At 39.5% G+C, this 27331-nt stretch overlaps 1 protein-coding gene across 7 annotated transcripts; it reads left to right on the forward strand.

Moving 5' to 3' along the window:
* Positions 1 to 3513: 3513 nt before the first annotated feature.
* Positions 3514 to 27331, forward strand: WTAP (Wilms tumor 1 associated protein). 7 transcript variants are annotated; one of them, XM_015284315.4, is made up of 10 exons: positions 3810 to 4042; positions 4966 to 5042; positions 7574 to 7611; positions 7697 to 7752; positions 12308 to 12366; positions 13945 to 14072; positions 15236 to 15286; positions 19371 to 19549; positions 24228 to 24382; positions 26103 to 27331. In XM_015284315.4, the coding sequence occupies exons 3-10, from the start codon at positions 7582 to 7584 to the stop codon at positions 26684 to 26686; spliced, it is 1242 nt and encodes a 413-aa protein (XP_015139801.1). In that variant the 5' UTR covers positions 3810 to 4042; positions 4966 to 5042; positions 7574 to 7581; the 3' UTR covers positions 26687 to 27331. The 7 variants fall into 7 exon arrangements, with proteins under 7 accessions (XP_025004601.1, XP_040554091.1, XP_046795035.1 ...); XM_025148833.3 differs by lacking the exons at positions 3810 to 4042; positions 4966 to 5042 and adding an exon at positions 3514 to 3605; XM_015284314.4 differs by lacking the exon at positions 4966 to 5042.

Consider the following 27331-nt stretch of genomic DNA (forward strand, 5'->3'; position numbering starts at 1 on the left):
TTTGCAAGTATCAGCATAAATACTGACTAGAACATAAAACATGGAATCAGCCCCTTTAGTCCCCACACTTGATCCTTAGCTGCTAATAGAAGGAGTTTGAATTTGGAGGCCTAGTGACCTCTTGACAGCTGATCTGCTTCCATTTTGTTCTCAACCACAAACAGCAGAACTGTTTTCCAACTCAAGAGGAGTGGGAGACCAGGCTGTAATAATGGGACAACCTGAAATCAGTAAGTGAGATCCTGTTTTTGTTGTTTTGTTTTGTTTTTTTTCTGTTTGTCTTGCACCATCCTATTTAACTCTGTTTGGACATAGCATCCAGGATTGAGATCCAAATGCACTAAAGGAATGCTTAAAAATAAATAAGTAAATAAATAAAAAACCAACATAGCAATTGCACAAAGACAAATAATTAGGAAACTTCTATGGTATAGATTAAAGTTATTTAAACAACAACAAAAAGATGACTAAGCATTAATAAACAGCTGTGCTTTTAATTCAGTGTAGTTAATGAGCAGCATAATATCCAATAACAACCTACTGCCCAATTCTGGTACATTTTTACATTTCTTGGAGATTGAGGCTTTGTGAAATTCAGTCAGTAAGAATTGTGAACTCAGAACAGGGAATTTACTTGCTATCATTCAAGAAGTAAGGCTATGTTGTGCAAAGTTTATCTTCCTATGAACACAAGGAGATGGACTTGTGCCGTGTGTGAAGCACTCACAGTACTCAGTTGGCAGTTCCTTTTGGCATTGGGTAGCTCAGTTTTATTAGGAATAGGCTAACATGTAGAACGTTTAAGGGTTCACTAATTTACTCTGCTAAAAAATGTTCTCTAAATTTAGCCTGTGCAGATATAATTGTTACCAAATAACACTTTTTTACTGTAAGTCTGATACATGCACAGTGAACATTACAAAAGTAACTTTGTTGGGGATGTGAGTTTGACAAAAACTAAGTTACATCTTCTGTAGGCCAAAACAAACAAACAAACAAACAAAAAGGCAAGTAACTGTTAATTTAAATTAAAAAATTGGGGTAGGAGATAATTCCATAATTAAAAACAAAACAAAAAAAACCCTTCATTTTATGACTTTAAAACAAAGATTTCTAGCTCTTAAAATCTCCAACCAAGTGGTACAGATCTGTATTTTATGAAGTTGGCTCTTTGCAGTAGTGTATGATGTTCATGGTACTTAAATTTGAGGTCAAATAACTGGCCAACATTTGGGACTTCTGTTACTAACAATGCTAAGGGTATCCTGCTTTTCTGTATTTATTTTTAATTATTCTTTCTCAGCAACATGAGACACATTTGACTATTTTAGTATAACGTACATTAAAACAAGCATCCTCAAAGCTAAGAGTCAAACACTGCCACAATAATTATATGGCACTTCATAATACTTGATACTTGTGAGGCCCATAGCTCTCATCTGAGCTCACGAAAGAGGCATATACTCTGCTTGATCTGTATTTGAAATTACTTTTATTCCTGCTAGGGAGTAGGAATTGTTCTTTGGTTGGTTTCTGCAAAAAGTCAGATTTTTATTGACAAAAAGACAGCAGTCATGTTTTTTTGCATGAAAACAGATCAGCTTACCAAAACAAGTTAGCTTGACAACTAGCACTATTTCATGAAAATCAGAACTACTTCTGATTTGGGAAGATCTGAGAAAGGTTTTTTCTTCCTCCGCATACTTTGTCATTGTGCTGGGATAATACGGGGCATTCAGACTTGCTGAGCACCTTTAACATCTTGAGGCCCTTTCTGAGGTGTAGAAAGAACATTCTAGGTTTTCTCATTAGAGAACTGACACTTAATTGTCTATGGATAGGTCCAGCATATAAGATATACTTCAAAGAAGAGACTGTTTTCCTAGCGAAGATTAGATTTACATTTTCTAACACGCCTAAACCTCAAATTCCAATGATTAGTTGGGTCCTTGGAAGTCAAGATTCTGATAAGCAAAACATGCTTTTGGCTGTGTTAAGAGCAATCTGTGTTTTCCTCTCTTCTGTTTCTGTCAGGAAAAGCTCATAATCTAATCAGTATTTACTAAAAAATACTGTCTTCCCCTCAGAGAGAAAAAACATTGTGATATTAAACCCATAATGACTTTAACATGGCTTAAAAATGGGTGTAGTCAATACTGAGCTTTATATCCTTCGTTAACTAACTATATACACACCTGTATTCAAATGAAAGCATTACAGTGTCTGCTAGGCATCCCAAACCTGAGCTTAACTGAGTCACCATTTGGCCGTAATTGTAGCTTAATTGATTGATTGCTGTTCAGGTAATGTCTTGAGGAGACCTCCGCAACTTACAGGTGTGAATATATTCCTGACCACTGTGTTGAATGCAGCAACTCACAGGTGTGCAGTGGCATCATAAGTGTTGCAGACAAACATTAAATCAGCTCCACAGACAGTAGAGTTATAAAATCATATGTAGAATATTAACATTGTAGACGTTGCTGTGTTGCTGTCCAAATGTTACTTTTTCACTGCCGTTTGCACAGAGCTTTGTGTGCCTGCTCATGTCAGGACTAACAGTGCTGCTGGGACTTATCACAGCACTTAGAAACAAGGAAAAGGCTACTGCAGCCACCACACTGTGAACACAACTTGGTGCAGGTGTTAGCGTGTTTGTAACAGGAGCACAAACCAAAGCCCCAAAATGCATTACATGCACTTTTAGCATTGTAGTGTTTAAATCTGTGCGTGAGGAAATTGGGTCAGTTTGCTTAAACTCCATAGTTAAGGCCTGTTCCAGCATTTAACACCTGTGTCGGCTTTATCTGTTCATCCTCAGCATTTACAGCAAACACCTGCAAAGGATTTGTGGAGGAAGCGAGGCAGGAAATCCCAAAGAGCAATCACAGCCCCTGCTTTTTAGTTCAGAACTAAGACAAAGCTTTGAAAAACCTCAAGCCTTCTGCTGCTGGGGTCACCATTCACACAGAACTTGCTTTTTTGTGTGTAACCGCATAAAATCTCTGTATGCGTGCCGTGGACTTCAGGATTTTTCAGCTTCCAAAAGCATCAGTTTCCTTATTTAAATACAGAGATAAGGAATATGTACTTTGGGATCCCTCCTGCAACGTTTTGCTACCAGTTAACACGATTTTGCTACCGATTAACGCAGCCACGAGGCTGGATTTCTACCGCGCCTTCGGCAGGCAGTCGGCGAGGCGCAGGGAACGTACTTTAGCGGGGGGTTGGCGACTTCTAGAAGCCCCCTTCCAGCCCCCGCGGTTCTGTGATTCTGTGACGTTAACGAGCACCACAACCAGCGAAAACTCTCCCTCCCCGACCCGGCAGTGGGAGAGAACCCCGAGCTCGCACCGCACAGCGCCCAGCTCGCGGAGCGCCCGACGGGACACGGCGGCTGAGGAACGCCGAGACAGCGCGCGAAGGCGCAGCGCCACCACAGGGCGTCCCTGCGGTACGCGGTATCCTTCCGCCCGCCCCATGATGCCGCGCGCTCCGCCCCTCCGCCCGTTTAACTGACAGCTTTTAAACCAACGTTTCGACAACCGAAGAAACAGCTGCGGCGGGACAGCGAGCCCAGCCCTCCACCGCCTTCTGCGAGAGAGGCGAGTTCCCCAGGGGAGCTCCTCAGCGGCCGGGCCGGACACGCGAAGGGCCGCGCCGCCGGTGGAGGCGGCGTTGCCGTACCGGTCGCTGCGGAGGCTCCCGCCGCGCCGCGCGGGTTGCGCGCGCAGCCGCCGCTCTGTGGCGCGGGGCGGGCGGTGGGCGGGGCGGCCGGGCGCTCATTTCCTCCTTGGGCGCCATTTTGTAGCGCAGAGAATCCGCAAATAAAGAGCGGGCGGGAGCGGCGCGCGGGGACGCGCGGGTGCGGGGAACGCGGAGGCGACCCCGGCTGCGGAGCTGCGGGCCCGGCGGAGCCGGCGGCGGGCGCGGAAGGAGGCGGGCGGCGCGGGCGGCGGCGTTCGGCCCTCGATGTGACGGGTGCGGCCCAGGCGATCGAGCGCGCTGCCGAGAGAGCGGGCCTCCGCACCGCCGGCGGGAGGTGAGTGGACGAGCGATCGCCCCTCCCCGCCGCGGAGCCCCCTGCGAGCGGCGGTGGGGCCCGGCGAGCGGCGGACACCTGGCGGTCCGGTCCTCATCTCGGGCGGGAGGGGAGCGGAAGCGCGTAGAGCCATTTTGTGCGAGGCCCGGCGCCCCGCGGGGCGCCTCCTCCCCCGCCCTCGGCCGCGCCGCGCCCCGGCGCCGTCCGCCTCGGGGAAAGCGGGCGGGGCGGGCAGGACAGGGCAGGGCCGGGGGGGGCGGCGGGGTCTGCAGCTGCGGCGGGCCCGAGCCGCGGGGCTCGGCGCAGGAGGCGGGGCTGGGCCGTAGGGAGGGGCGGGGGCGGGCGCCGAGGCGGTGTGAAATCATCCCGCGGCGGAGCGTGAAGTGTGTGTGGGGAGGGTGCCTTTTTTTTTTTCCCTCCCTTCTCACGGAAGCGCAGAAGCTTTGCAGGGGTTTCCCCACAACGCTCATTTAGGTATCATTAAAGTGGCTGGTAGTTACTTGAAGCATACCTAGGAAAGCAGCAGCTCGCTCACATCTAACGCTCAACTACTTAGCTTCTTGACTTCCTTTTTCTGCCTAAATCCCCAGCTTAATAAAAACTTACAGTGAAAGCTGTGCAGGTTACCAGGGCTTCCAAAAGCAAGGTGTGTATTCTTCATTTTGGGCTTCTTGTGCTTAAATCGCCACGAAAACCCTGATGAAATTTTGTAAGGACTCTGTTGGTGCCCATGAGAACATTAAATACAGGACATAACTTTATATTTAGAAGATGCAGAGAGAGTGAGAAGTAACAGCTGACATTGCCCAAACAATTGTGGAAATGCTTAGCTGGGATACTATGGTTAAGCTGTTCATCATGTAAATGAACTTTAAAAGAGGGTTATATGAAAACATTGTTTTTTATTGTTTTTTTCATTATAGAAAGTTACACTTATTGTGTTCTTGAAAAGCATCTCAGAACTGTGTGGCAGAGAGCTCAGCTCTTTCTCAGAGGGCAGGTGAGCGATGAAGAGTGCCTTACTGCATAGCACTTGGGAAACCACTCAGTTGAGTTTAGAGTGAATGTTTCAGTTGTCACGTTGTTGTCAGTAGTGTGTAAATGTATGTTTTAGGTAAGATAAATAGCTGTGGCAGCTGAGCATTAAAATCAGCCCGGTACTCATAAAGCTTCCAAAAAACACTGAGAGTGATGGTAGAAGTTCCAGACAAGTAATAAATCCCTAACCTCTTTTTAAGTCACTTTAGATCCCCAAGCTTGCGCAGGAGTTGGGAGGTGAAATTCACACATACAGAAAGAGCACTGTTATCTATCTGTATATGTAGTCAACCTAAGTTTTCCAAGATAACTTGTTGAATTCTTTTAGTAAACTTTTTTCTAGTGGTGTTTTTTATGTCTATCGCTGCAAATGATAACAAGTGATAGTAAGACTACCTTCTGAAATGCAGTGGCCTGTAACATCCATCTTCCTCACTGCTGTTGAGGGATCTTCCACAGGTGGCAAGAGATAGTTTTGCTGTAAATGCTGGAGTAGAGATGTGAGTAGCTGGTGTGCTGCTGATGTAGAGAGCTAAGTGTTGGGATCTTGTGCTCGCCCTGGACACACAAGGTAGCCCAACCTTAGAGCATCGAACTTATATTTTCTCCACACTTGTTGCAACACTCAAGTGTTTAGAAGTTATATGCTGCTGCAGAGTTTATGAGCCAAGTGTTTAGGCAAACTCAGCTTTTTTGACATTTGCATGCTTCTGTTACTTTTTGGACCAACATGCATTTAAATAATTGCATCATCTGCGCATAATTGAGTTGGTGCTCGGTGTAGTTGTAGTTCTCTTGAACATAGGAAATGGTGCTTCTCTCTGTCGAGGACTTGAAATGGTGCTGAAGTTTTCAAGGCTGGTACTTCCAAGTATGGAAGCAGTAAAAGATTCCTAAACATTTTTAGGAAAATGATAATTGAAGTAGTAGGCAACTTAAATACAGGGGTCACTAGCATTCTTCTTCCAATCTCTAAGTAACTCTGTATTAGTTTGAATGAGTGAGGTGAGCACCATCAAGTTCATCAAGTTTAGCCTCTTGAATATATTCAAGGTACATGTTAAGTGAAGCAGGAGCTGTGCCAGAAGTTAAAGTACTGAGGAGTGGGGAGGAGGGGACTTTCTATCTTGGGGAAGCACTTCAATGCCTGTCACGAAGGATACAAACAGGAAGCTGCCATTCATCTGTGAGATGCTTCTACTACATGTTTTTCGAGCCATTCCCGTGGATTCTGATGTCAGTTTCTATTTTATAAAGGGCTTAGAATGTGTTTCCTCTGTGTGCTCTGCTTGCTGTCATCTTAGGGTTTTTCTTTTTTTTTTCTTTTAAACTTTATTTGAAGGGAGTTGTGTGCATTTGTCAGTAGTTAGTAGGTTTCTGTAAGGTGAAGCGATTGTGCTTCATTTGGCGTGTGTTTGTGTTATTGACAGTAGTGGGGCCCTTAGGATTTGTAAAAGTTAAATTAGTTCACTGGGTGCCTTTGTGAATACACCAAAGGTGCTTTGTGAGTCTTTTTGAAAACAGTTTTTTGAATTGAAGTGCGTTGTTTCCATGAAGTTGTGTTCATGACCAAGGAGTTGGCCACATACTTTGTCTAGTATATATGAGTTGCAGCAGCTTTACAAATCTGTCAAATCTCAATGCTATTTGCAGCTTTCTATTGGAAGGCACGTTGCAAAGTTGCATGTCTCTAAAGAAGTTAAGCTTCCTTGTTAAATATGCTTTAATGCCATGTGTTTAAGAGTTTTTGTGGGCTCGATTTTTAATGCTATCATTCATTAAAAAAAAATCTCTAATTGCAGGTAAGGAAGTATGTCTAGTAACTCAAGGAAGTGTGAATATTTAACCTAGCACAAATGCAATCTTATTATGGTACATACACACAAGACAAATTGAATTCGATAGTGTACCCAAGCCATTAACTGACATACTACCTTCCCTAAAAATAACCACGAGGGCTTTTAAGTAACTGCTTAATATTTATTTATCACAATCTTAAAGGTAATGTAAGAGTTGAAAGCACATAATGTAACCCAAACTTTACAGGTAATGTTCCCAAGTCATTTGCTTTATTCTAAAATGGTACTAAAGTAGTAGTATCAATTGCTTTTGTAGTCGGTGTTATCCCCTTCCTTGTGAAACACTGCATTAAATGGTTTTAGACACAGGAAATGTCACTTTGCCTATATTTATTAAAATGAACAAAGTCTGATGTTTTGTTCTTAGTGAAGTTGAGAAAAATATTAGTGGTAGCATTTTTAGATGCTGAAGAAAGCTTTGGCTAACTTCTCAAAAAAGTCCGCTGACTTTGTATCTAGATGACAACAGTAAACTTTTCTTAGTTGTACTGTGGCTATATGTTGTGTGGAGCCAACATTTCAGTAATCTCATGTCAGAAATAGAGAAATTAAGAGTGGAAGTACAGGTGTCTTACTGAGTATTTCGTACACAGTAGTAACTAAACTAACTAATGCTCCTTTTCCTCCCCTTCAGAGTTCACAATGACGAATGAAGAACCTCTCCCAAAGAAGGTATGTTTAAAAATATTTGTGACCCCCCTCTGCCCCAAGTAGCCATGATAACTTGGTAAGTTGTGCTTCTTCTTTTGCTCCACAGGTTCGCCTTAGTGAAGCAGATTTTAAGGTTTTGCCTAGAGATGAGCTTATCCTAAGGTAAAGCGTCAGTTTTTTTTTCCTATGGCAATACTACATTGAATTCTTTATGGAAGATGTAACCTACCCCTCCCGTGGTTTTCAGCACTCCTGTTCTGAAAACCTATAGCCTTTTCACAGTGCATCATTTTTAATGCTTTCATACTCAGAAATATTTTTATATGTAGTTTATGTCCTTCAGGAAAAAGTGCTTCCCTTCAGAGTCCTGAGAAGAGATTTCTAATCCATAAGTAGGAGTTGTTTTTTCTTCACTTGTAGCTTTAGGAGTCAAGGTTGCGTACATTCCTTGCTAGATAGCAAGTTATTTCTAAACATCACAAAAAGTAAACTACTTACTGCTGCAGTGTTTCAGACTCTCCTGGTCCACGCTGTTGTCTTCTCAGCGCATTCAGGTATTAACAGTAAAATGTCAAAAGCAACATTAGCACACAGAACTTGCGTATAGAAGAGCCCAGTTACATTTTTCATCTTACAGAAAATTAAGAGTCTCCATGGAAAACTTATCAGTGATTCTGTCATATAGACCACTTGATTAAAGAAACAGACCAAGCCACAGGTATGCAGAGCCTGTATACCTGAATTGCGTGATTGATAAACAAGGAACTAAGTGAACTAGTAATCTGTGGGTCATTTATTTATCTGCTAGAGTAGTTTGTGCATTTTGAAAAGCTTTAGCTCTTTTTGTACACTCTGCATTATTACGTTCTCCTGGGATGGTTAAATGTTGCCATTTCATAGATGAGTTTAAAAGGTTAAATTGTGTAGAAACATAAGGATACAGGCCCAACGCAGCTGGTACTACTTCTGCTAGCTACTACTGGAGTGGCACTTATTCCAGTGGCATCAGCATAATCATTCCTTGTATGTTTCAAACTGATCTCTGGCTTCAGCTCCTCAGGTATCTGTTCTTCTGGTAGTGAAGAGCAAGGTGTTCAGACAGAAAAATGCTTCTTTGGTATAGGGTGGTTTAAGTCTTGGGAACCTTGAACAGAAATTTCTGTACTCAAGAATATCTCTGGGGATGTTTGTGATTATTTTCTGCCATAGAAGAAGTTGATATCTGTTGTTTATTAAAAGGAAAATGTGGTGGAATCTGCCCAAGGAGCTGAAGTATGTCAGCAAATAAACTGCCTTGATAAAGAGACAGAAGGGATGGACTGATGACAGCTGTGTTATTGTTGTCATCTTAATGTAGATGAAACCAACTTCTGTTCTCAGAAAGGCCTTATTGCCGTAAGGAGGGTAACTGTCCTTATTTAAATGCCATTCTGGTCGTGTCCATTTTGTTTGCGTTCAGCAGTCCTGCAAACACTTCTTTAAATTTGATATGTATGTAAACGATTTACACTAATCTTGATTTTTGTTTATGACTTCATGTGAAGCTGGCAAATATGGCACTTAGTGCTAAGTTCATTTGTAGGGTTGGAATAAAATGTTACGCCATTGTGCGAGTATCATTTTAATTAAAGGCATCTCCACTGCTTTCGGGCATAGAAAAATGTGCTGACCCATATAAGATCATCTTAAAATAAGATGGAGAATGTCTCTGTTTTTTTCCCTACCCTTCAGTGGGGCGTATGCTTTTAGAATAATGGTGGATGTTGTCTGGTTTTGTTCTTAGAGCTACTGCGTTATCTCTGTGCAAGTTGTGCTGCTAAAATGCTTATGTGGAAAATACTAATGCTTTCTGTCAGTTCCTATGTGTTGTGTTGAAACTTAACTAATCTTTTCCACAAAGCATGTAACTGACGTTTGTTTGTGGCTTCCACTGACTGAAAGTGAGCAGGAGCAACAGCACTTGTCTGGCCTTTGGGGCATTTCCTTGTCTTGTTGCAGCTGTGGTATCACCCGTTTGCCTTCCCCTTCTTCTCTTCAGTAGGATAGACACTTAGAAGCACCTGTCAGTCTGTGAAGGAGGAAGAGCGAGGAACACAATAGCAAAGCACTCTGTACATCGCAGCTTAAAAAAACTTAAATGAATTCCCTGGGTTGTTCAGCTTAGTGATCAGTAAATACGGTGTTGAAGTGCCTGTATGGACTCAAGTGGTGGGTGAAATACAGTGCTTTTACTGACTTCTACTCAGTGTGACATACAGCCAGTCAGTTTTGGAATGACTTGGGTTCAGTGCTGTTTTTTCCTTCAGGTTGGCTTCAGAAATGTTCTCAAGAAATGTTTTATTGGTATGGTTTGTAAATATTTTGACTTTAGGAAAAAATCTTGAAAATTGCTGCAGTGCGTCAGGTATTTTTGTAGTTAAAGAGCTGCAACTGCAAATTGAGTTGGAAAAGAATTGATCCACCTTCAGTGTGGGCCTACCACTATATTTGCTTATTTTTTAGAACTTTTTTTTTTTACTGGAATGGACCACTTGTTTCATATGGATAATTTTAAACTCCTGTTATTTCATGTTCTGTTTGGATGCTTTTATCTTAGTAGATTGTTTTAATGGTTTAAAAGAGGTCTAATTGTATGAAATAAACTTGCTTTGGATTTTTGTCTTTTGTGAGCTTTTTGGTTTGCCCAAAGGGAGGTAAAAATCTGCTGGAACAGCGTTTGAGATCTGTAGTTGTACCAAAATTGCTGAGACGGTGCTTCTGTACAGCACTGAAGCTGCTTTAGTGGAAAACCTCTAATTCTTGAACTTGGTGACTTGATTGCTGGAGCTTTCTCTGTCAGTGCGGTGATCACAGCTTTATTCTGTACAGTTTCTTAAATGTACTTGGAGAGGAGTTGCTGCAATATTGGCCAGGTTTCGTCTGTTTTGACAAAGCATAGATAACTTTGTCTTGAAGATCAGTTTTTTGGAGGAGTTGGTAGTCATGCCACTTGGAAAGTCCATGACATGTTCTAATACATCTGCGTTCTTTTCCAGGAATTGAGTTCTTGCTTAAATGCTAGGACTTAACGAGAGGTGATCTTAGAGATGGTAGCTCTGACTCGCACGGTGACCACAGGCCACGTGTTTTCTTTTTGATTGTGGTCTGTTAGATCTGCCTAACTTGTGTTTCAGGGCTTTGGTTTGCTTACCTTGCATAGCTCCTGTTACTGATCAACAGGTCACAGTTTTGACAGGGCTGTTATTTTCAGGCTGTGAGAGATAACTCAGCCAAGTAATGCTGCATCTGTATTTGAAGACTTGCTTTTTTATTTTCACGTAATTAATTCATGCAAAATACAGGTTCTTTCTGTATTTGCTATTTAGTAGACTGTTTCGGTTTCCCTTTCTGAGGGCTGTCATTCTGAGTGAATGCTATAATTTCAGTGGTCAAACTATGAAACCTTTGTTTCTAACCAGAAGTGTTTTTTAAAAGCAGTTAAAATGCTAAATTTAAGGGTTTGGTGGGAGTGCTGCTACTCTCCTGCAGATCGTAAATGATTGAATTCCTTCTCATTGCTAATTCAGCTGAAGAGATGTGTTTGTTTATTCTTATTGCTAGAGAAGGAAGAGATCATCTGCCTGCTTTTGTGTTTCTCATTGATGTGATCTCACATGCTGATATAGATCAGGTGCTTCACGGGCCATTTCTGGACTGCTTGTTTATTAAACCATCCAGATCTTATAGTTTGGAGGTAGTATTGTTGTAGGTTAGGAAGTAGTTATGATGGGTCTGACGTAGAATGGTGGGGAGGAAAAGGGCAAATTGGTAGGGAGGGAAGAGAAACCGGCCCTTTCTCTAGTGGTAAAGTTTATTAGGTGAGCTTATTTAATCTTGTGAAATCGTAATGTTGTGAAGAAGACATGCAGCTAGTAGTATTCCTGTGCTTCCCCCTTTCCCCCCCTCACCCTCCCCCCCAAAACAAACAAAAAACCAGAACCCAAACAAACCTAATGTCAACAACCAAACAGAAGGGGCTGAAACAAAAGCAACAACAACAAAAAACAGCAATGCACTGTGCTTGTTGGTAAGACATGTCATAGTAAACTTTACTGTAAACTTAATTTGCTGTTGATTTGATGATTTGTATCAAATGCAATGCTGTTTCTCAGTGTGGAGTTCTCTGAATCTGGATGGATCTTTAACAGCGTAACTTCAAAGAGTTATTTAATTGTTTGGCTGTTCAGTAAATATTGCCTGTATGGTCTTGCTTTAAATGAGCTGGAATAACTGTCTAACCTAGACTACAGGCTGTAGTGTACCACTGATAAATATTTCTACTTGCTTTGCTGTTCACTTGGTAACAGATGTGTGTTATCCTTGTGTTATGGCTTCTGTTACAGAATTCTGTTTGCATTGTTCTGCTTTGAGAATGAGAGGCTTCCTGGGTACTTAGCACTGATAATTAAGTACTAAGTCTTCGATTCTAGTGTTTGTCAAAAATATTAGAAGTAGTTTTTAAGATGTAAATGTTGAGTGCTAACAAAGAACTTCTTTTCTATCCTTTCACAGCTCAAAGTGGAGTTAAATTTTTCCATAAAACTTTCTTCTGTTCAATTGTGTGATTATCTGTTGACATTTTCTGATTTTATTGTAAATATATAAGCTAAAAGTGTAGGAATTAGATGCTTTGATGTTAATAAACAGCTTCAGAAAAATATTTTTCTTTCTGCAATAGGTGGAAACAGTATGAAGCATACGTGCAAGCTTTGGAGGGCAAGTACACAGACCTTAATTGTAAGTTAGCAAAGTTTCAAAATTGTGTGAGTTGCCTCAATGTTTTGAATGTTTGTGTTCAGCAGAGTGGTCAAATAATGTCACGTTACTGTTAAAAATAACAAATATTCATCAGAAGTACAATGTCGTATTATTTTGTAAGCGAAGTCCCTGTTTTTCCCAGTAGGAGTTTTCAGACTTTCCCAGACTTTTCAAGCAGCTTATTATTTATTGCCAAGCTTAGATGACTTCTCAAAATTCTGCTTTTGCATTTGTGGGACCATCAATACGTGGACTGTTAGGAAAAACCCACAACCCACAACAGAATTCTTGCAGTAGTGAAAGCTTTCCTCTATCAAAATCCTCTGCGTGTTTGTGCTTTCAGTATTTTTACACAGTTGTAAATCACATGGGAGGGAGAACAGTTTCTAGAGGTTGGATCTAAAATGAATACCCAACTGATTCTTGATCTGACTGGGTAATTTGAATTAACAATTTGAATGTCTATTTTATGCGGTCTTTAAACTTTGGGCTGCACTTCAGTCTTTTGGAAGTGAGACTATGGGAAAACTTCATCCTATTCTCAATAGAGAAGGTCTAAATACATTCTGGAAGTGTCTGATTTACCAGTCTGAAGTCAATTTTAAGAGTTATGTGAGCAGCTTGAGACTCTTTTACTGTTTTCTGTTCACCTTATCAATCTCAATATCCGAAGTCTTGGTAGGAGTAATTTTGAAGGGGTCTTTTTTGTCATTCCAGGCAAATGTTCCCTCTTACTTCTGTTGTTACATGTCTCATCTACTGCCATTATGTGCTTTGTTAATTAGAAGTGTTATGTGCAACAACAGTGAATTAGAAATAATAGTTCTGAAGCAAGTTGTGATGTTTATAGTTCATACTTAAAGCAGGTCTAGCAGTCATCTACAAAAAAAGAAAGAAAAACACACAAAAAAACCCCAACCTTAATTATTCCAGCATTCAGTCATTTTACATTTGACAGGCAGCAGAGTAAATGTATTCTATTTGTATCAGGCCACTTGCACGTGTTCCAGTTCGGATAGCTTGGAACTGTGGTTTTCTTCCACATTTTGTATATTAACTACTATAAATCTTCATGGATCAGAAGACATACTTGTGACTGATTGGTCATCTCTGAAGTTCTCCACTGACTTACTGTCCGCTCTCAAAGTGTTGAAACCACTTTGAGAGCGGATCACACATGGCACCATTCCAGACATGGATTTTGTTACAAATGTCAGGAGAGTTCCAACTTTCCAAGTTTCACAATGCAAGCAATAGTGGTGGAGGATGGAGCAGTTCTTTAATAAATCAAAAGTTAATTCCTATATAAAGCACGGAAACATTTTCAAGTTTAGTAGTAAGGAAGGATAGGTATATTTAAAATTAAATGTTGTCAAGCTTTTTCAAGCACTTAATGATACTTTGATCTTTTTGTTACTCATGCTTATTGTCATGGTTAATTTAACTCTTTTGCTGCCTATGAATTTGACTATCACCTTCTTTTTAAGACTTTCTTTAAAAAATGCTTGGGAAAGAATGCTTTAAAGCCTGTGCTTTTTGTTTTATTAATTTTATCAGCTAACGATGTGACGGGATTGAGAGAATCTGAAGAGAAATTGAAACAGCAACAACAAGAATCTGCCCGAAGAGAAAATATTCTGGTCATGAGGCTGGCAACTAAAGAACAAGAGATGCAAGAGTGTACTGTAAGTATTTAGAAATAGGTGTTTTAGGCTGTTACAGGAGTTAACAGAGAGTACTTATGCTATGCTTTTCATATATCTGTAGCATTATAATTTCTGTGCTTAAAAAATGGTAGGGTCCTTAAGCTTTCACTAAATTAGTCAATAACATTCTGTAAAGTGTTTTGTGTTGGGTTTTTTTTAATGTTGGTTATTTTGATTGATTTTTCAGCAGCAGTTATGCTTGGAAGAGCGTTGCAATGCTTACTGTACATATTTACCATAAATGTTACTTCTGACTACCTCTGAAGGCAGGAAGAAATTGAAACCTGAGGATAAGATTCAGCGTATTGGATTTTACTTAGAATTTTTCAGGCTGATGGTTATGGTGTGTTCAGATAACTGTCTTCTGCATCCATCTGGCTGGTTAGAGAGTCCTTTTGAAATGTCAGATCTGCTTCTTGGATTTCTGATGTTCTTTGTACTGAATGCCTTTGTTATTGTTGTTCTCTCTCTCCTTTATTTCTACTGGTTTTCTGTGTTTTGTTTTGATTTCTTGAAACAGCCTTTTGCCGATTTGGGACTTCTAAATGGTTTTGGATTATCTTCTTAACTTCATCTGCACCTGCTTCTTTAACTGGCAGTTCCTGAGAGAGGATTGTAAAAAGCTTCTTAATGCTAGTTTTTGTAACATACTCATGAGAGCTTCTCCTAGGAAGAATATAAGCTCTCTGAAAAACCAATAACTAGTTTTGTCACTTCTGTTTTTTCCTTCGTCTAGCCTTCCTTCCTTTTTCTCTGTAGGAGTCCTGAGCTGTCATGTATTGCAAGTCATGTAAGACTTAGCCCTGTACACTTTCCCAAGACTGTAAGATGACATACGTTAGTCTGTACTAAGTGTTTGTATGAAAAGCAACAGATGGAGTAAAACTTACTTTGCAATGGTTAATAAATATATCACTGGAGTTGAAAGGGACTTGTGGATATTGTCTAGTCCAGTCTACCTACTCAGAGCAGGTTACTAAGAGCTAAGTCAGGTTTTCAGTACCTCCTGGAATGGAGACTCTACAATCTTTCTGGGCACCCTGTGCCACTGTTCAACCACCTTCACAGTTTAAAGCATTTTCTTATACTTAAATGGAATTTCTTGTATTTCAATTTGTGCCCATTGCCTTCTGTCCTTTCAGTGGGCATCACTGAGAAGAGCCTGGCTTCGCCTTCTTTACTCCCCCCACCAGGTATTTATGCATGTTGGTAAGATAACCCCCTCAGCCCTTTTTTCTCCAGGCTGAACAGTCCCAGCTCTTTCAGCCTTTGCTTATATGTCAGGTGCTTCAAGCTCTTCATTTTGTCCTTCACATAACCCTTCATTGGCTTCGCCCTAGTATGCCCATATCTCTTAGTGGGAAGCCCAGAACTGAACCCAGTGCTCCAGTTGTCTCACCAGTGCTGAGTAGAGAGGAAGAATGGCCTCCTTCAACCTGCTGGCAGTGTTTCTCCTAATGTAGCCTGAGGTGAACATGCATATAGTTCAAAGAAGCGTTGGAGGATTTCTTGGCTTGTATCATGAGGTGTTGTTTTTCCTGTAAAGTGACAGTAGCAAAATAAATTGTTAAATGTAAGCTGTAAAGCTATAAGCTGTAAGTTGCTAAATCATTTAATAGATGAACAAAAACTAGTCACCATATCATAAATGAATATGTCAGGTAACATATCCATAATAATAGGAGGTAGGAAAGGATGGGTAAAGTATTTACTATTGTCTCTACACACAGCTTTACTTTTAGCAGAAATGGAGATTGTTACTTTAGGGAAAGGCTTTAACCCACTCCTAAGCTACTGCATAGCTGCTGTAGTGGACAGGCATTAGGAAGTGCTTCCTACTCAGTAGCTTTTCTGTGGTACAGATAGCAATAATGAACATAAACTTGTAGGTGCGGATGGATTTGTAGTACTGTGAAGGTAGTTATTATTAATTTTGTTGTGATATAAGTTACAAATTGTTATTTTTTCTTCATTATCAAGTTCCCTTCTTTCTGCTTCTTCCTTACACAAAGCATTTGTATTCGTGCTTACTTAGATGACTTGTGCTTCTTGTCAAGCACTTGCTTTCTGTTTAAGTTCTTCATGTCAGAGCATCTGTTCTTTGTGGTTGTCTTTGGACAGCCTTGCCAAAAGGCTTCAGCTGTTTCCAAGAATGTGAGAAGCAGAGTCTTAAAAAATTCCACGTGAACTAAAATGCATGTAGCTTAATGTCCTCGCTGGAATACTTCAGCGTTCTCTTGCCTTGGGTTAGAGCAAACAAGATTATACTGTAGTTAGTGATTCTGCCTGTGAAAATTCATCGCTGTTTGTTCACCTTACAGACTTCTCAAAAGTACCATCAGTACTCCAGGAATGTGAACAGCCAATAAGTATTTTAGGTGTTTGAGGTGACAGAACTATTCCTGTGTATTCAGCTCTAGCCTGTAACTGAGCTGTTAGACCTGAATGCAGACAGACCTTTGCTCCCCACCTGTCACTCAGCAATATAGAAAGGAAGGCATGCTAGCAAGTGTTAGGAAGGGAGCAAGAATGGGAGACTTGGACTGGCAAAGCAGGAAGGTAAATGGAGTAAGGAAGTAGGCAGTATTAGTAGTTATGGGCTTGTTGAGAACTCTGGAGTTACAACGGGAGATAGCAGTTGTGGAGGTATGGAGAAAACTGGAGGGATAAATAATCTTTTAAGTTTGGGGAGGGAGTAGACAAGAGTTGATCAGCTCAGGCAGATTTCTTCTATGCTACTGTTTCAGGAATGACGATTGAGGTACTATACTGAGCTCACGCAAGCTCTTCCTGCTTGGCCTAGTTACATGAGCTAGAGATGCACAAATTATGTGCTTTAAATAATTCACATTGGACAGAATCATCTGGGTCATATTGAGCTTTTTAGTTCTGGCAGCATTTCTTCATGCTAGTGATCCAGGGAATCTGGCATTAGAAGAGGGTAGGAGCTAGGTCTGGGTAAGGCAAAGAATTTTTTTTTTCTCAGGGATGCCTTTGTAGAAATGGGTTGCAAACGATGTTATCATGGGATAATTTTGCCAACTAGAGGGGTGTCTCTGTCTGAAGAGTTCTGTTAAGAAAGTGGTGCCACTCTCTGGTAGTACTAGCTCTCCGAAGGAATGACAGGCTGTTGAAATACTTACACTAGTGCAAACATCAAAAATGTTAGTGGATCTGTATAGGGACACTTAGATGATCAGAGGGCTGGAGCACCTCTCATATAAAGAAAGGTTGAGGGAACTGGGCTTGTTTAGCTTGGAGAAGAGAAGGCTCTGGGGAGACCTCATTGTGGCCTTCAAATACTTGAAGGGAGCGTATTGGAGCATATAAACAGGATGAGGGACAGCTGTTTACAAGGGTGGTTAGTGATAGGACAAGGGGGAAAGGTTTTAAACTGAGACAGGGGGAGGTTTAGGTTAGATACTAGGAGGAAGTTTTTCACCCAGTGGGTGGTGACGCACTGGAACAGGTTGCCCAAGGAGGCTGTGGATGTCCCATTCCTGGAGGCATTCAAGGCCAGGCTGGATGTGGCTCTGGGCAGCCTGGTCTGGTGGTTGGCGACCCTGCACATAGCAGGGGTTTGAAACTACATGATCACTGTGGTCCTTTTCAAACACAGGCCATTCTATGATTCTGTGATAACAGTAAGTTAAATAACTTAGTAAATGAGCAAGACTAAAAAGAATGTGCATTCAATGAGGTGAAATTTCTGGGGGGGGATGCAATGCTATACAAGAATAACATAGAAGAAATGTTAGGATAATCTTAATATGGGCTTCCTTTTTATAAGTGATGTTTATATGGGTGAATACTTGACTGCTGTGTTTCTTGAAAGTATTTTTTACTCGGTGCTTAGGAGTACCCTTTCTGTTTCTGGACACAGAAGTTTATCTACTTAAAGTTATTCTTAAAAAGTTCTATTTCAATTTTTTTTTTCTCGAGTAGCTAAATAATTGTATTCTGATTGTATCACATGAATATGGTGTCAGTTTAAAGTATTAAATCCATTTCAGTAGCTTTAGAATCACATATATTTGAAAAAGAATCCAAGTATTGGTGCTCTTTGACACATAAATTAAACCACTTCTTCCTAAATCAGTAAGTGACTCTGAGGTCACTATTACACATTTTTTTTTTTTTAATTAAACAGTTTGTTTATACTTACACTTTCTTTTCACTGTTGTGTGTGAAAGCTTTCCGTGGAAGTGGTTAAACTGACTGCTATTGACTGTGCTGTGTTCTAAGCAAAGAGAGGAGTGGGGGAGGGTGGCTTGACTTTTTCCCTTGATTTTGCTGGTAATGGCTTCTACTGTTGCTTATTTTAACTATTGCTGTCAACATGATCAGAAGATTTGTGTGCAGCAGAAGACAAAACCCCTGACTTTGAATTAATGTTTCTTATTCAGTCTTGTGTAAATGTACCTCTAGGTGACCAAGAAATGTGCAATATGAGGAGCATCATAAATTGAACTTAAGTATGAATAGTTTCTGTGCTGGCCAAAATGATCTTACTTAGTAGCTGAAAGAAGATTTAAGAAACTTTTAAAAAATATATATTAATGCAGTATAAATACAATGAAGTTTTAGTAAGTGCACTGTCTTTAAAAGAAGTTGTTACCAAAATTTCAGGAGTAAATATAAGGCTTTTCCTGGGGTTTTGCTTACTGCAAGAGAATCACATCAGTCTAAACTTGTTTAATTGGTGTGAGTGGCTCTAAATGATTTTTTTTCAAGAAGAAAAAGGTGGCACCATGCACATAGTTGCCATGCTTACAAAAACACGTAGACTTATAGAAACGCCTTTCAATAGCTACATAAAGGTATTACCAACAGTAACCTCAGTGTTCTAGAATAACTTTCATTGAAGTTAGATGGAAATCAGTCATCTGTTCTAAGCAGGCAACTCTTTGTATAAATATTTTTCTTTGAAAGTGTGTACGAGTATTAAAAGAAAGGGAGAACTTATGATGTTGCAGTAGTTCAGGCAAATGTTAACTGTTGCATAGAAAACAGCTTGAAACAAAAGAAAGAGATCAGCCTTGAAAGTAGTTTTGAAGGCCTTGGCAGGACTGGGATTGGGAGATTGGGTGAATATGCTTATTGATGAGGGCACAGGTGGGCAGAAGTTATTTTTATCCTGTCCTTAACAGGTTAGAATGTTGTAAGAAGGAGAGTTTCCTTGATGTCATCTTTGGTGCAGCTATTTTTAATCCTGTCTAAATGATCATAAATGTATTGAATCATGTATAAATAAATCCCTTTTCTTATTTTGTGCAGAATCAGATTCAGTACCTCAAGCAAGTCCAGCAGCCTAGCGTTGCCCAACTGCGATCAACAATGGTGGACCCAGCCATCAACTTGTTTTTCCTAAAAATGAAAGGTGAACTGGAACAGACTAAAGACAAACTGGAACAAGCCCAAAATGAACTGAGTGCCTGGAAATTTACGCCTGATAGGTAAACAAAACAAATACTCCCCAGTCAAGACTTCCCTGACAGTCCCACTACGAGAATGCTATGGTGGGACAGCCAAGTACTCGTTTCCACACCAAGACTCAGACGTTTTGAGGCAAAAGCCACATTCTTATACTGTCCAGCTTGTAATGCTTAATGTAAAACTTACCAGATGAACCTTGTGTTTCAGCTTTTTTCTCCCCCTTTGCTTCAGAGGCCTGACGGCGTCGGACTATTCTGAAGAAATTGCCATCTCCGAAAAAAAAATATTTTCTAGAACACGTAGACATTTGCAAAATTGTTCTATTTGAAGAAAATAGAGGGAAAAACAGAAGTCTTAAGTCTGTGGCACACTGTGTCTACAGACAGTTTGGAGGAAAGAACCTAGAGATTATAAATCATGAATTGAACATGCAAAATTCCCGTAAAATGTAGAAGTGGAATATGCTTCGCTCTTAACCTTGAGCCTAGTGACTTAGAGACACTAAGTCAGTTTTCCAATAAGACTGTGGACTTCCTGCTTGTTCACTGAACTGCTGGGTCAAAACTCGATGAGGTGAATTTTGCATTAAAGAGTTTACTTGCTAACCAGTTTTGAATAGCCACGAGAGTGCTATTTGATATCATGTCAGTGGTAGTGTACACATTTGACTGTTAAGCATTTGGGCTCTGTAACACCTGACGGAGCCTTAAGTCAATGTTGCTAAATACTGAACTGTTCTGGATGGTTGGTAATGCTGTGGACGCCTCAAAATTAGGACTGTACAAGAACATACGTTCTATCTAATTGCAGGTTTAAAGTTGTTGGAAACAGTATATATTTGATCACAACTAGCATGTATAAGGAAAACTAGTTGTGATAAGTATTACTCTGCATGTTTTCATGCAGAAATGAGATTTTTTTTGATCTTCTATATTAACTGATCTCAAATGCTCTATACGGAAGGCACACAATGACAGCTGTCTTCAGTGTTGGTGGGGTGTTCTTATTCCTTTGTACACCTGTTTTTTTTGTATTGCACTTCTATATAAAATGTGCCTTGAAATAGTTGTAATATATAGTTCAAGGAACACTATTGGTTATATTGTTGTACTGTGAAACTCCTGGGATGAACGAGAATCAAACAGGTTGTTGTTGCTGCATTGTCTCGTTCTCTGAATTAAAAAAAAAAAAAGACACTATTTTAACAAAGCACAACAAGTTAAATGCATGCATTTTCCTTGGTGGAATCAGTGAAGGAACCTTTGCTACTCTGTTGATGCCTCTGTTCTGTTGTCCCAAGTTATTTGTTAAGAGTAGCAACAGGGGACAGCTGGGAGTGCAGATCTGAGGTGTGTAAAGTGAAATGCAGATTTGATATAGCATTTGTATATTTTTTATCTTGGCAAATTGAGCTCTAGTAAACTAAGGTTTTGATTTTTCACATAAGCTGGGCGATATTTTATGGCTGTCTGATTCTAGAAAATGCAGTTTTAAGTTTAAAAGAGATTCAGCTGTCCACAAGAGGTGATGTATTCTCTTTCAATGATTTTAACTAAGATAATGTTACGTATTTTTAACTTAAAAGTATCACTTGTGCTTTAGATGGATTAATATGGGATCGAAGATTAGTGTACTTATGCAGATTTATTTTTTTGCATGAGTAATGATTTAACAGCAAAGAAAAGCATCTAGAAAAACTTTTAAGTGATTCATCTGGGATTATTTTGCTATAGCAGAGTCTAAGATTTTAATGATCTAGCGTCAAAACAGAGGTAAGACTTGCATTAATAAATTGTTAATGTGTTGCCAAGGCATTTGTACAGCTTACTATAATGTGTTGATAGAGACGTGCCATGTAGATTGCTTGTTTTACTTGGAGTTCAGAAATGATTTGAATACTATTAAGTACAGGTTGATTGGTTTCCTCAAGTTCTCAGACTCTTAAGTGAGACAAAACAGAGACACGAGTAACTATTACCAGCTTCCTTCAAGCAAAAGTGTCAAATTTTTGTCACTTCTGTAGTTATGTTGTGCTTTAATATGCATCACATAATTATAAGTTGTGGTGTGAATGTGCATAATGAAATATGCAGTAGTTGGAGTAGAGAAGATTTAGATTTCCTGGTATAGAATTGAAGCGATCTTCATAACTGGTCATGATTTTATTGATATATTTTTTTAAATATTTCTGAAAGGGTAAAGAAATGGTTAATCATGTAAAGCATGTGTAGAATTTTTAATTCTTTGCCCTTCTTCCCCTTCTTGGTTTTAATTGTCCTTCTTTGTATGCAACCACTCTTATTTCATGATATCTGACCTAGTATTTAAAAGAGCTGATGCTTCTATCACATCACCAACTTTGTGTGTTCTTAAGGTAATACGTTGACTGCAACACTAAGCACTGTTAGTTCTGGACCTTAACCAAAGATAAGAGTGTATAGTGTAATCCTTACTAATGCCTAGGGAGAGGAATAGAAGGGCATATGATTGAGGGAATGGCTATGTTAAGCTCTTTTAACCATCACTATACATACAATGTACGTTTGAATTAAAAATCAGTAATATCAATTGCAAAAAGCTTAATACAACAAACACTAGCTTTCTGAAACTTAACCACTTAATTCTTCCAGGTTTTATTGCATGTATGTTCAAGAGGATTTGTGAAAACAATGCCACGTTTAGTTTTAAAGCTAGTAGGAATTACTTTTTATAGTTACTGGATTTGATATTCTTGCATGTGTTGTCTTCTATGTAAATTGCAAGGGAAGGCTACTTGGTGCCACGCTAACTCAGAACATCTGGAAAAAACTTGATGGAAAGAAATAGCATTATAGGTAACTATGCAAATTTCTATACAGGTAATAAATATTTTACGTTTTGGCAGGAATTACATGAAGGAATTAATGAGATTTTTAAAACTGTCCCAATGTCCAGCTACCTGGTACTTCTAATTCTGCAGGTGACATTGTTTTGTGGAGAGAAAAAACAGTAAATGACTTCAGCACTGTGAACTCCTTAAACTTGCAGTGAACAATGAATACAGTAACAAGGATTTGCAAATGCCTTAAAATCAATACACGTCTGCCTAAAAGCTTTTGGGGATACATCACATTGGTCATCTCCAAAGTGGTCCTGCTTCTTTGCACAGAATGAACATCTCTAAGAAAACTTGCATCTTGTGTTACATGGATTGTATTAGCTCAACACAATCTAAACTTCAAGGACCCGACATTGGACATCACATCAAGAAAGAAAACAGGTTGCTGCCTTTAGCAGAATTGCAGGCTTCCAGGACCTTATGCAGCCAGATTCCTTCTGGAGCAGCCCATCTGAAAGATTTGGGGGAGTCAGTTGGAAAATGCTCAGTGAGGCAGAGTTCGCAGAGCTTAAAATTGTTTAAGGCTTTAATGTTTAAAAGGTAGTTGATAAGAAAATTACTATTTTAAATCCTTTTTGTTGGTTGTACTGTTTGCAGGAGAGAAAGAACTATGGCTGTGAATCACAGTAGTGGAAGTTTCCTATTCTTTTTTTTAATCCTCAAAATTTCTTTCTTTGTCGCTTAAAACTTAAATGACCTTCTTGCTCTTGGAAAGTAATGCAAATCCTGCCCTTGAATTCACAACAGACCTGTTCATGGCTTATATTTTTTATTTTTTATATATTTTTTTGCTACAGAGCTATGCTTCTGTAGAGAAAGACAGATGCGTTGTGTTGCTGAGCCTTGTAAAAGAACTGATTATGGTCACTATTCTGACTTCGGCAGACAGTTTTGAAGCACTTTTGAACTCTTACTCTTTTATGGAGTTGGCCATATTGCCTATATATTAATTTGCATACTACTTCCTATAATGCTTTACAGTACAGTTTTAGTCATGAAGATTAAGGATGTGATACTACCTACTTAGCAGAGAAAATCTTGACAGTTCAAAGTACCTTTTTCTGCCCACTTCTTGAAGAAACTGGATATTCTAAAACATTTATGATCTGAACTTGTGATTCTAAATGAGTGCTACTGCTTCCTTAATTTACTGCCAACCTTTAACTGCATTTTACTTTCTCCTCATCATGTAAGATGTGCTTAGCAAAAGCTGACTGTAGGAATCACGAAACACTGTACGCTGCTGTCAGATATACAAATTGAGTTGAGAAGCAGACATGCAACTCTTCTAAACGTTCAGAGGAATGTCTTAGCCTCTCAGAGGAACAATGGATGTCACTATAAACATAATGTTCTTTTTTTTTAATATTTTTCCCCAACTTTGTTAGTTTTACTCATATGATAAAGGAAGAAGGCTTTTGTTCATAGTTTAGTTTACACGTTTTCAGTACAGTACTTAATCTTTAAAACTGCAAGGCACATCTTTAATCACTTAACCCAGCTGAGAATTAGCACATGCAAGATTGTTTGGACTGAAACCTAGATTTGGGTATCAAAAAAGGACAATGCTTGTTCATATTTGCAGTAAAAAAAAAAACTTGCCTTCCGCTTTATGGGACACCGACAGAAGATCAACTGACGCTGGAACAGCATGTGGTAATATAGGGAGATTTTCTGCTATGACAATTATGTTGAGACATAATGTTCCGTGAATTGTGACATGCAGAAATTGTATCTCCTTTTTGTCTGTAATTGTGATTGAGGAAGATTACAGAAGGTTTTGTATTCAACTTGTGATAGATTGGTTCTTTCCTTTGCAGCCAAACAGGCAAAAAGTTAATGGCGAAGTGTCGAATGCTTATCCAGGAGAATCAAGAGCTTGGAAGGCAGCTGTCCCAAGGACGTATTGCACAGCTTGAGGCAGAGTTGGCTTTACAGAAGAAATATAGTGAGGAACTTAAAAGCAGTCAGGATGGTAAGGGATTTTCTTAAGAAAATGAAGTTGCCTTGCACTTCTGCTAGCTTAATTTCCTGATGATATGGGTACTGTAAAGTCTGCCAGAGTTAAAGGGCAACATCAAGTAAAACATGACTGTTGTGTCTCTATTGGTAGCCTTAATTAAAAAAAAAAAAGCCCCCAAAAACTAGAATAGAGGCTAAACTTTGGAGTTCTGGTGGGATTTGTAGCTCCCTGTAATGCAGGATTTGAACATGAAACTACTAGACTTTGTAGGTCTTGCTACTTAACATGGGATATTAAGGTAAGCATGCACTGAAAACAGAAAGCTTCTTGTTAACTCATTTTGAAATTACTTGAAGGGGAAAAAATGTGTAAGAATAAAAATGCAGTTTTTGATTAAGTAACTCAGATGAATTAAAATGTTCTGTTGTGTTCATAGTCCAAATTCTACAGCATTGTGAACGTAAATTGGAATTGGCTGTAAAGTCTGGCCTCTTGTACATTTTAAATGGCAGGGAAATGCAAACTTTAAAAATCTTCAGCAGAGAATTCAGCACAGATTCTGTGTTCTTTGAGATGCTTGATGAAAGTACTTGTTTGGTAGATTACACAATAGATCTGATTATTACACTAAATCTTGACAAGCTAATGAATTAAACCCAGGTATCTTTGTTTCATACCTGGCATCTGTAAGATAGCATGGACATGATTTCGCATTTGTCTAATATATCCTGTTTTTTTAAGCGTGTGGTGTTTTTTATTAGCTAAGTGATTCTTGCTGTAATGTTGGAATAGTTACCGTTTTGCTTCTCCACTACTGTTTATAAACTTAGCTGAAGTACCTTATCTAGTTCATAATGGAGGCAAACGTAGACATTTCTTTAAAGATTTCTGCTCTTGAATGCAGTATAGTAAAGTAAGCTGCAGAACTGCGATGTTCATAGGCCCTGGCTTCCTCCTCGTATGAACAATGACTGTGATAATCCTGACATTCCCCTAGTGATTTTTTTCCACACCAGTGGGCATTTAATTTTGATTTTTACAGCAATAAGCAGTTTGCACATTATTTGCTCAGTCATGTAAATGTGCAGTTGAATTCAGGCTGCGGTGTTTATCTTTCAGGCCAAATTCCTTCTGGTCCAAAATGCAGCCTCAGTTGCAAAGGATTTTTTTCCTTTGTACATAAGTACTTTGTGGAATTAATAACTTTTGTTGAATTTATTATCAACAAAAGTTTACCCTTCCTCTTTGTGTCACGTTACATGGGATTAAATGCATTAAAAGCAGTCAGAGCTGATGTTTCCTTGAAATGTGACTAAATTTTTTTGTCACTGAGTAGGTTTTTGTGATTATTCAGAACTATCATATGCAGATAAGCTTTCTGGTCACTTTTACAGTATTTCTGCAATGCCCTGCACTTGAGTAAAAGTAGATATGTTAGAATCTACTTGCAAAATATCAGTTATTGGAATTGAGCTGCTTTCCATGTATCTTCTTGTCCAGAAATGAATTTCTTCTCACATATCCAAAGTCACAAATATAAAAAGTATAGTTGACAGTTTAACATTTCCTTCAGAGGCAGAATATCAAAATGGTGTGCCTATCTAATGATTGAAAAAGTTGGTTGAATAACTTCAGCATAAAATATTGCTACAGGATTTAAATTTTCTTGTCTGACGTTCGAGCTATATGTGGGTTATTAAGTATTTGCAACACATGTGTTTTCTTTGTTTAGAATTGAATGACTTCATCATCCAGCTTGATGAGGAGGTAGAGGGTATGCAGAGTACCATTCTAGTGCTTCAGCAGCAGTTGAAGGAGACTCGCCAGCAGTTGGCGCAGTACCAGCAGCAGCAGTCCCAGGCCTCCAACCCAGGTACCAGCAGGACTCCATCTTCTGAGCCTACAGACCAGGGAGAGGCTGTGGGTAAAGACTGCAGCCGCCTGGCTAACGGACCAAGCAATGGTAGCTCCTCCCATCAGCGGACGTCTGGGCCTGGATTTTATAGGGAGGGTAGCAGCACAGAAGATGACTTCCCGGCTTCTCCAGGGAATGGTAATAAGCTGTCCAACCACTCTGAAGATAGAACTGGTAGAGGAGGTGGTAGCTACATAAACCAACTCAGTACTGGGTATGAAAGTGTAGACTCTCCCACTGGCAGTGAAAACTCTCTCACTCACCATTCAAATGACACAGACTCCAATCATGATCCTCAAGAGGAGAAAACAGTAAGCATGAAAGGTAACAGAACTGCGGGTTCTCGGCATGTCCAGAATGGTTTGGACTCCAATGTAAATGTGCAGGGTTCAGTTTTGTAACATTTTTCTGCAGCATTTTTATACAGTGTCATTTAAATTGGGAGAGGATACTGTTCAGAAGCCGTTATTAAATTAGTGCATACTTGTCACAATTTTTGCCTTTTTGTGGATTTCTTTTTGCTTCAATACCTCTGCCACTTTGGGAATTTTAACAGTTAATTACGTTGAATGTTGCTAAAAGGACATTTGTGTAGCTCAAGTTATTTTTATATGAGTTAATGTGAAGTTGAAATGGAAATTATTTCCATAAAGTATAACATAAATGATGTCTGTACAAATCTGTGTATATCTAGAACCTGTGCTGTGTAAGGGCATTCTTACTCATACTGTTATACTTAACACCACCTTCGAGATTTGTCATAATAGCTGTGGGTTTATGACTGCCAAGTTTGCCCAGTACAGTAGTTTTATCACTAAAAGATGGACTTGCTGAAGGAGTCCTTTAGTAGTTTCAGTGTTAATTACAGTTTTTTCCCACCATACATCTGTGCATTTTCTCCTTAGGTGACCGAATGTTTATGAATTGTGTGCATAGTTACTCAGTTTTTAAGAACTGTTGTATCCTGTTTATGCATATTGCTCTGTGACTCCAATATTATCTTACCTGTACTGACCAAACCTAAATAAAAACTTTTAATAATGTAA

Source organism: Gallus gallus, chromosome 3 (genome assembly GCF_016699485.2).
Source record: "Gallus gallus isolate bGalGal1 chromosome 3, bGalGal1.mat.broiler.GRCg7b, whole genome shotgun sequence".
In the NCBI taxonomy this organism is placed as follows: Eukaryota; Metazoa; Chordata; class Aves; order Galliformes; family Phasianidae; genus Gallus; species Gallus gallus.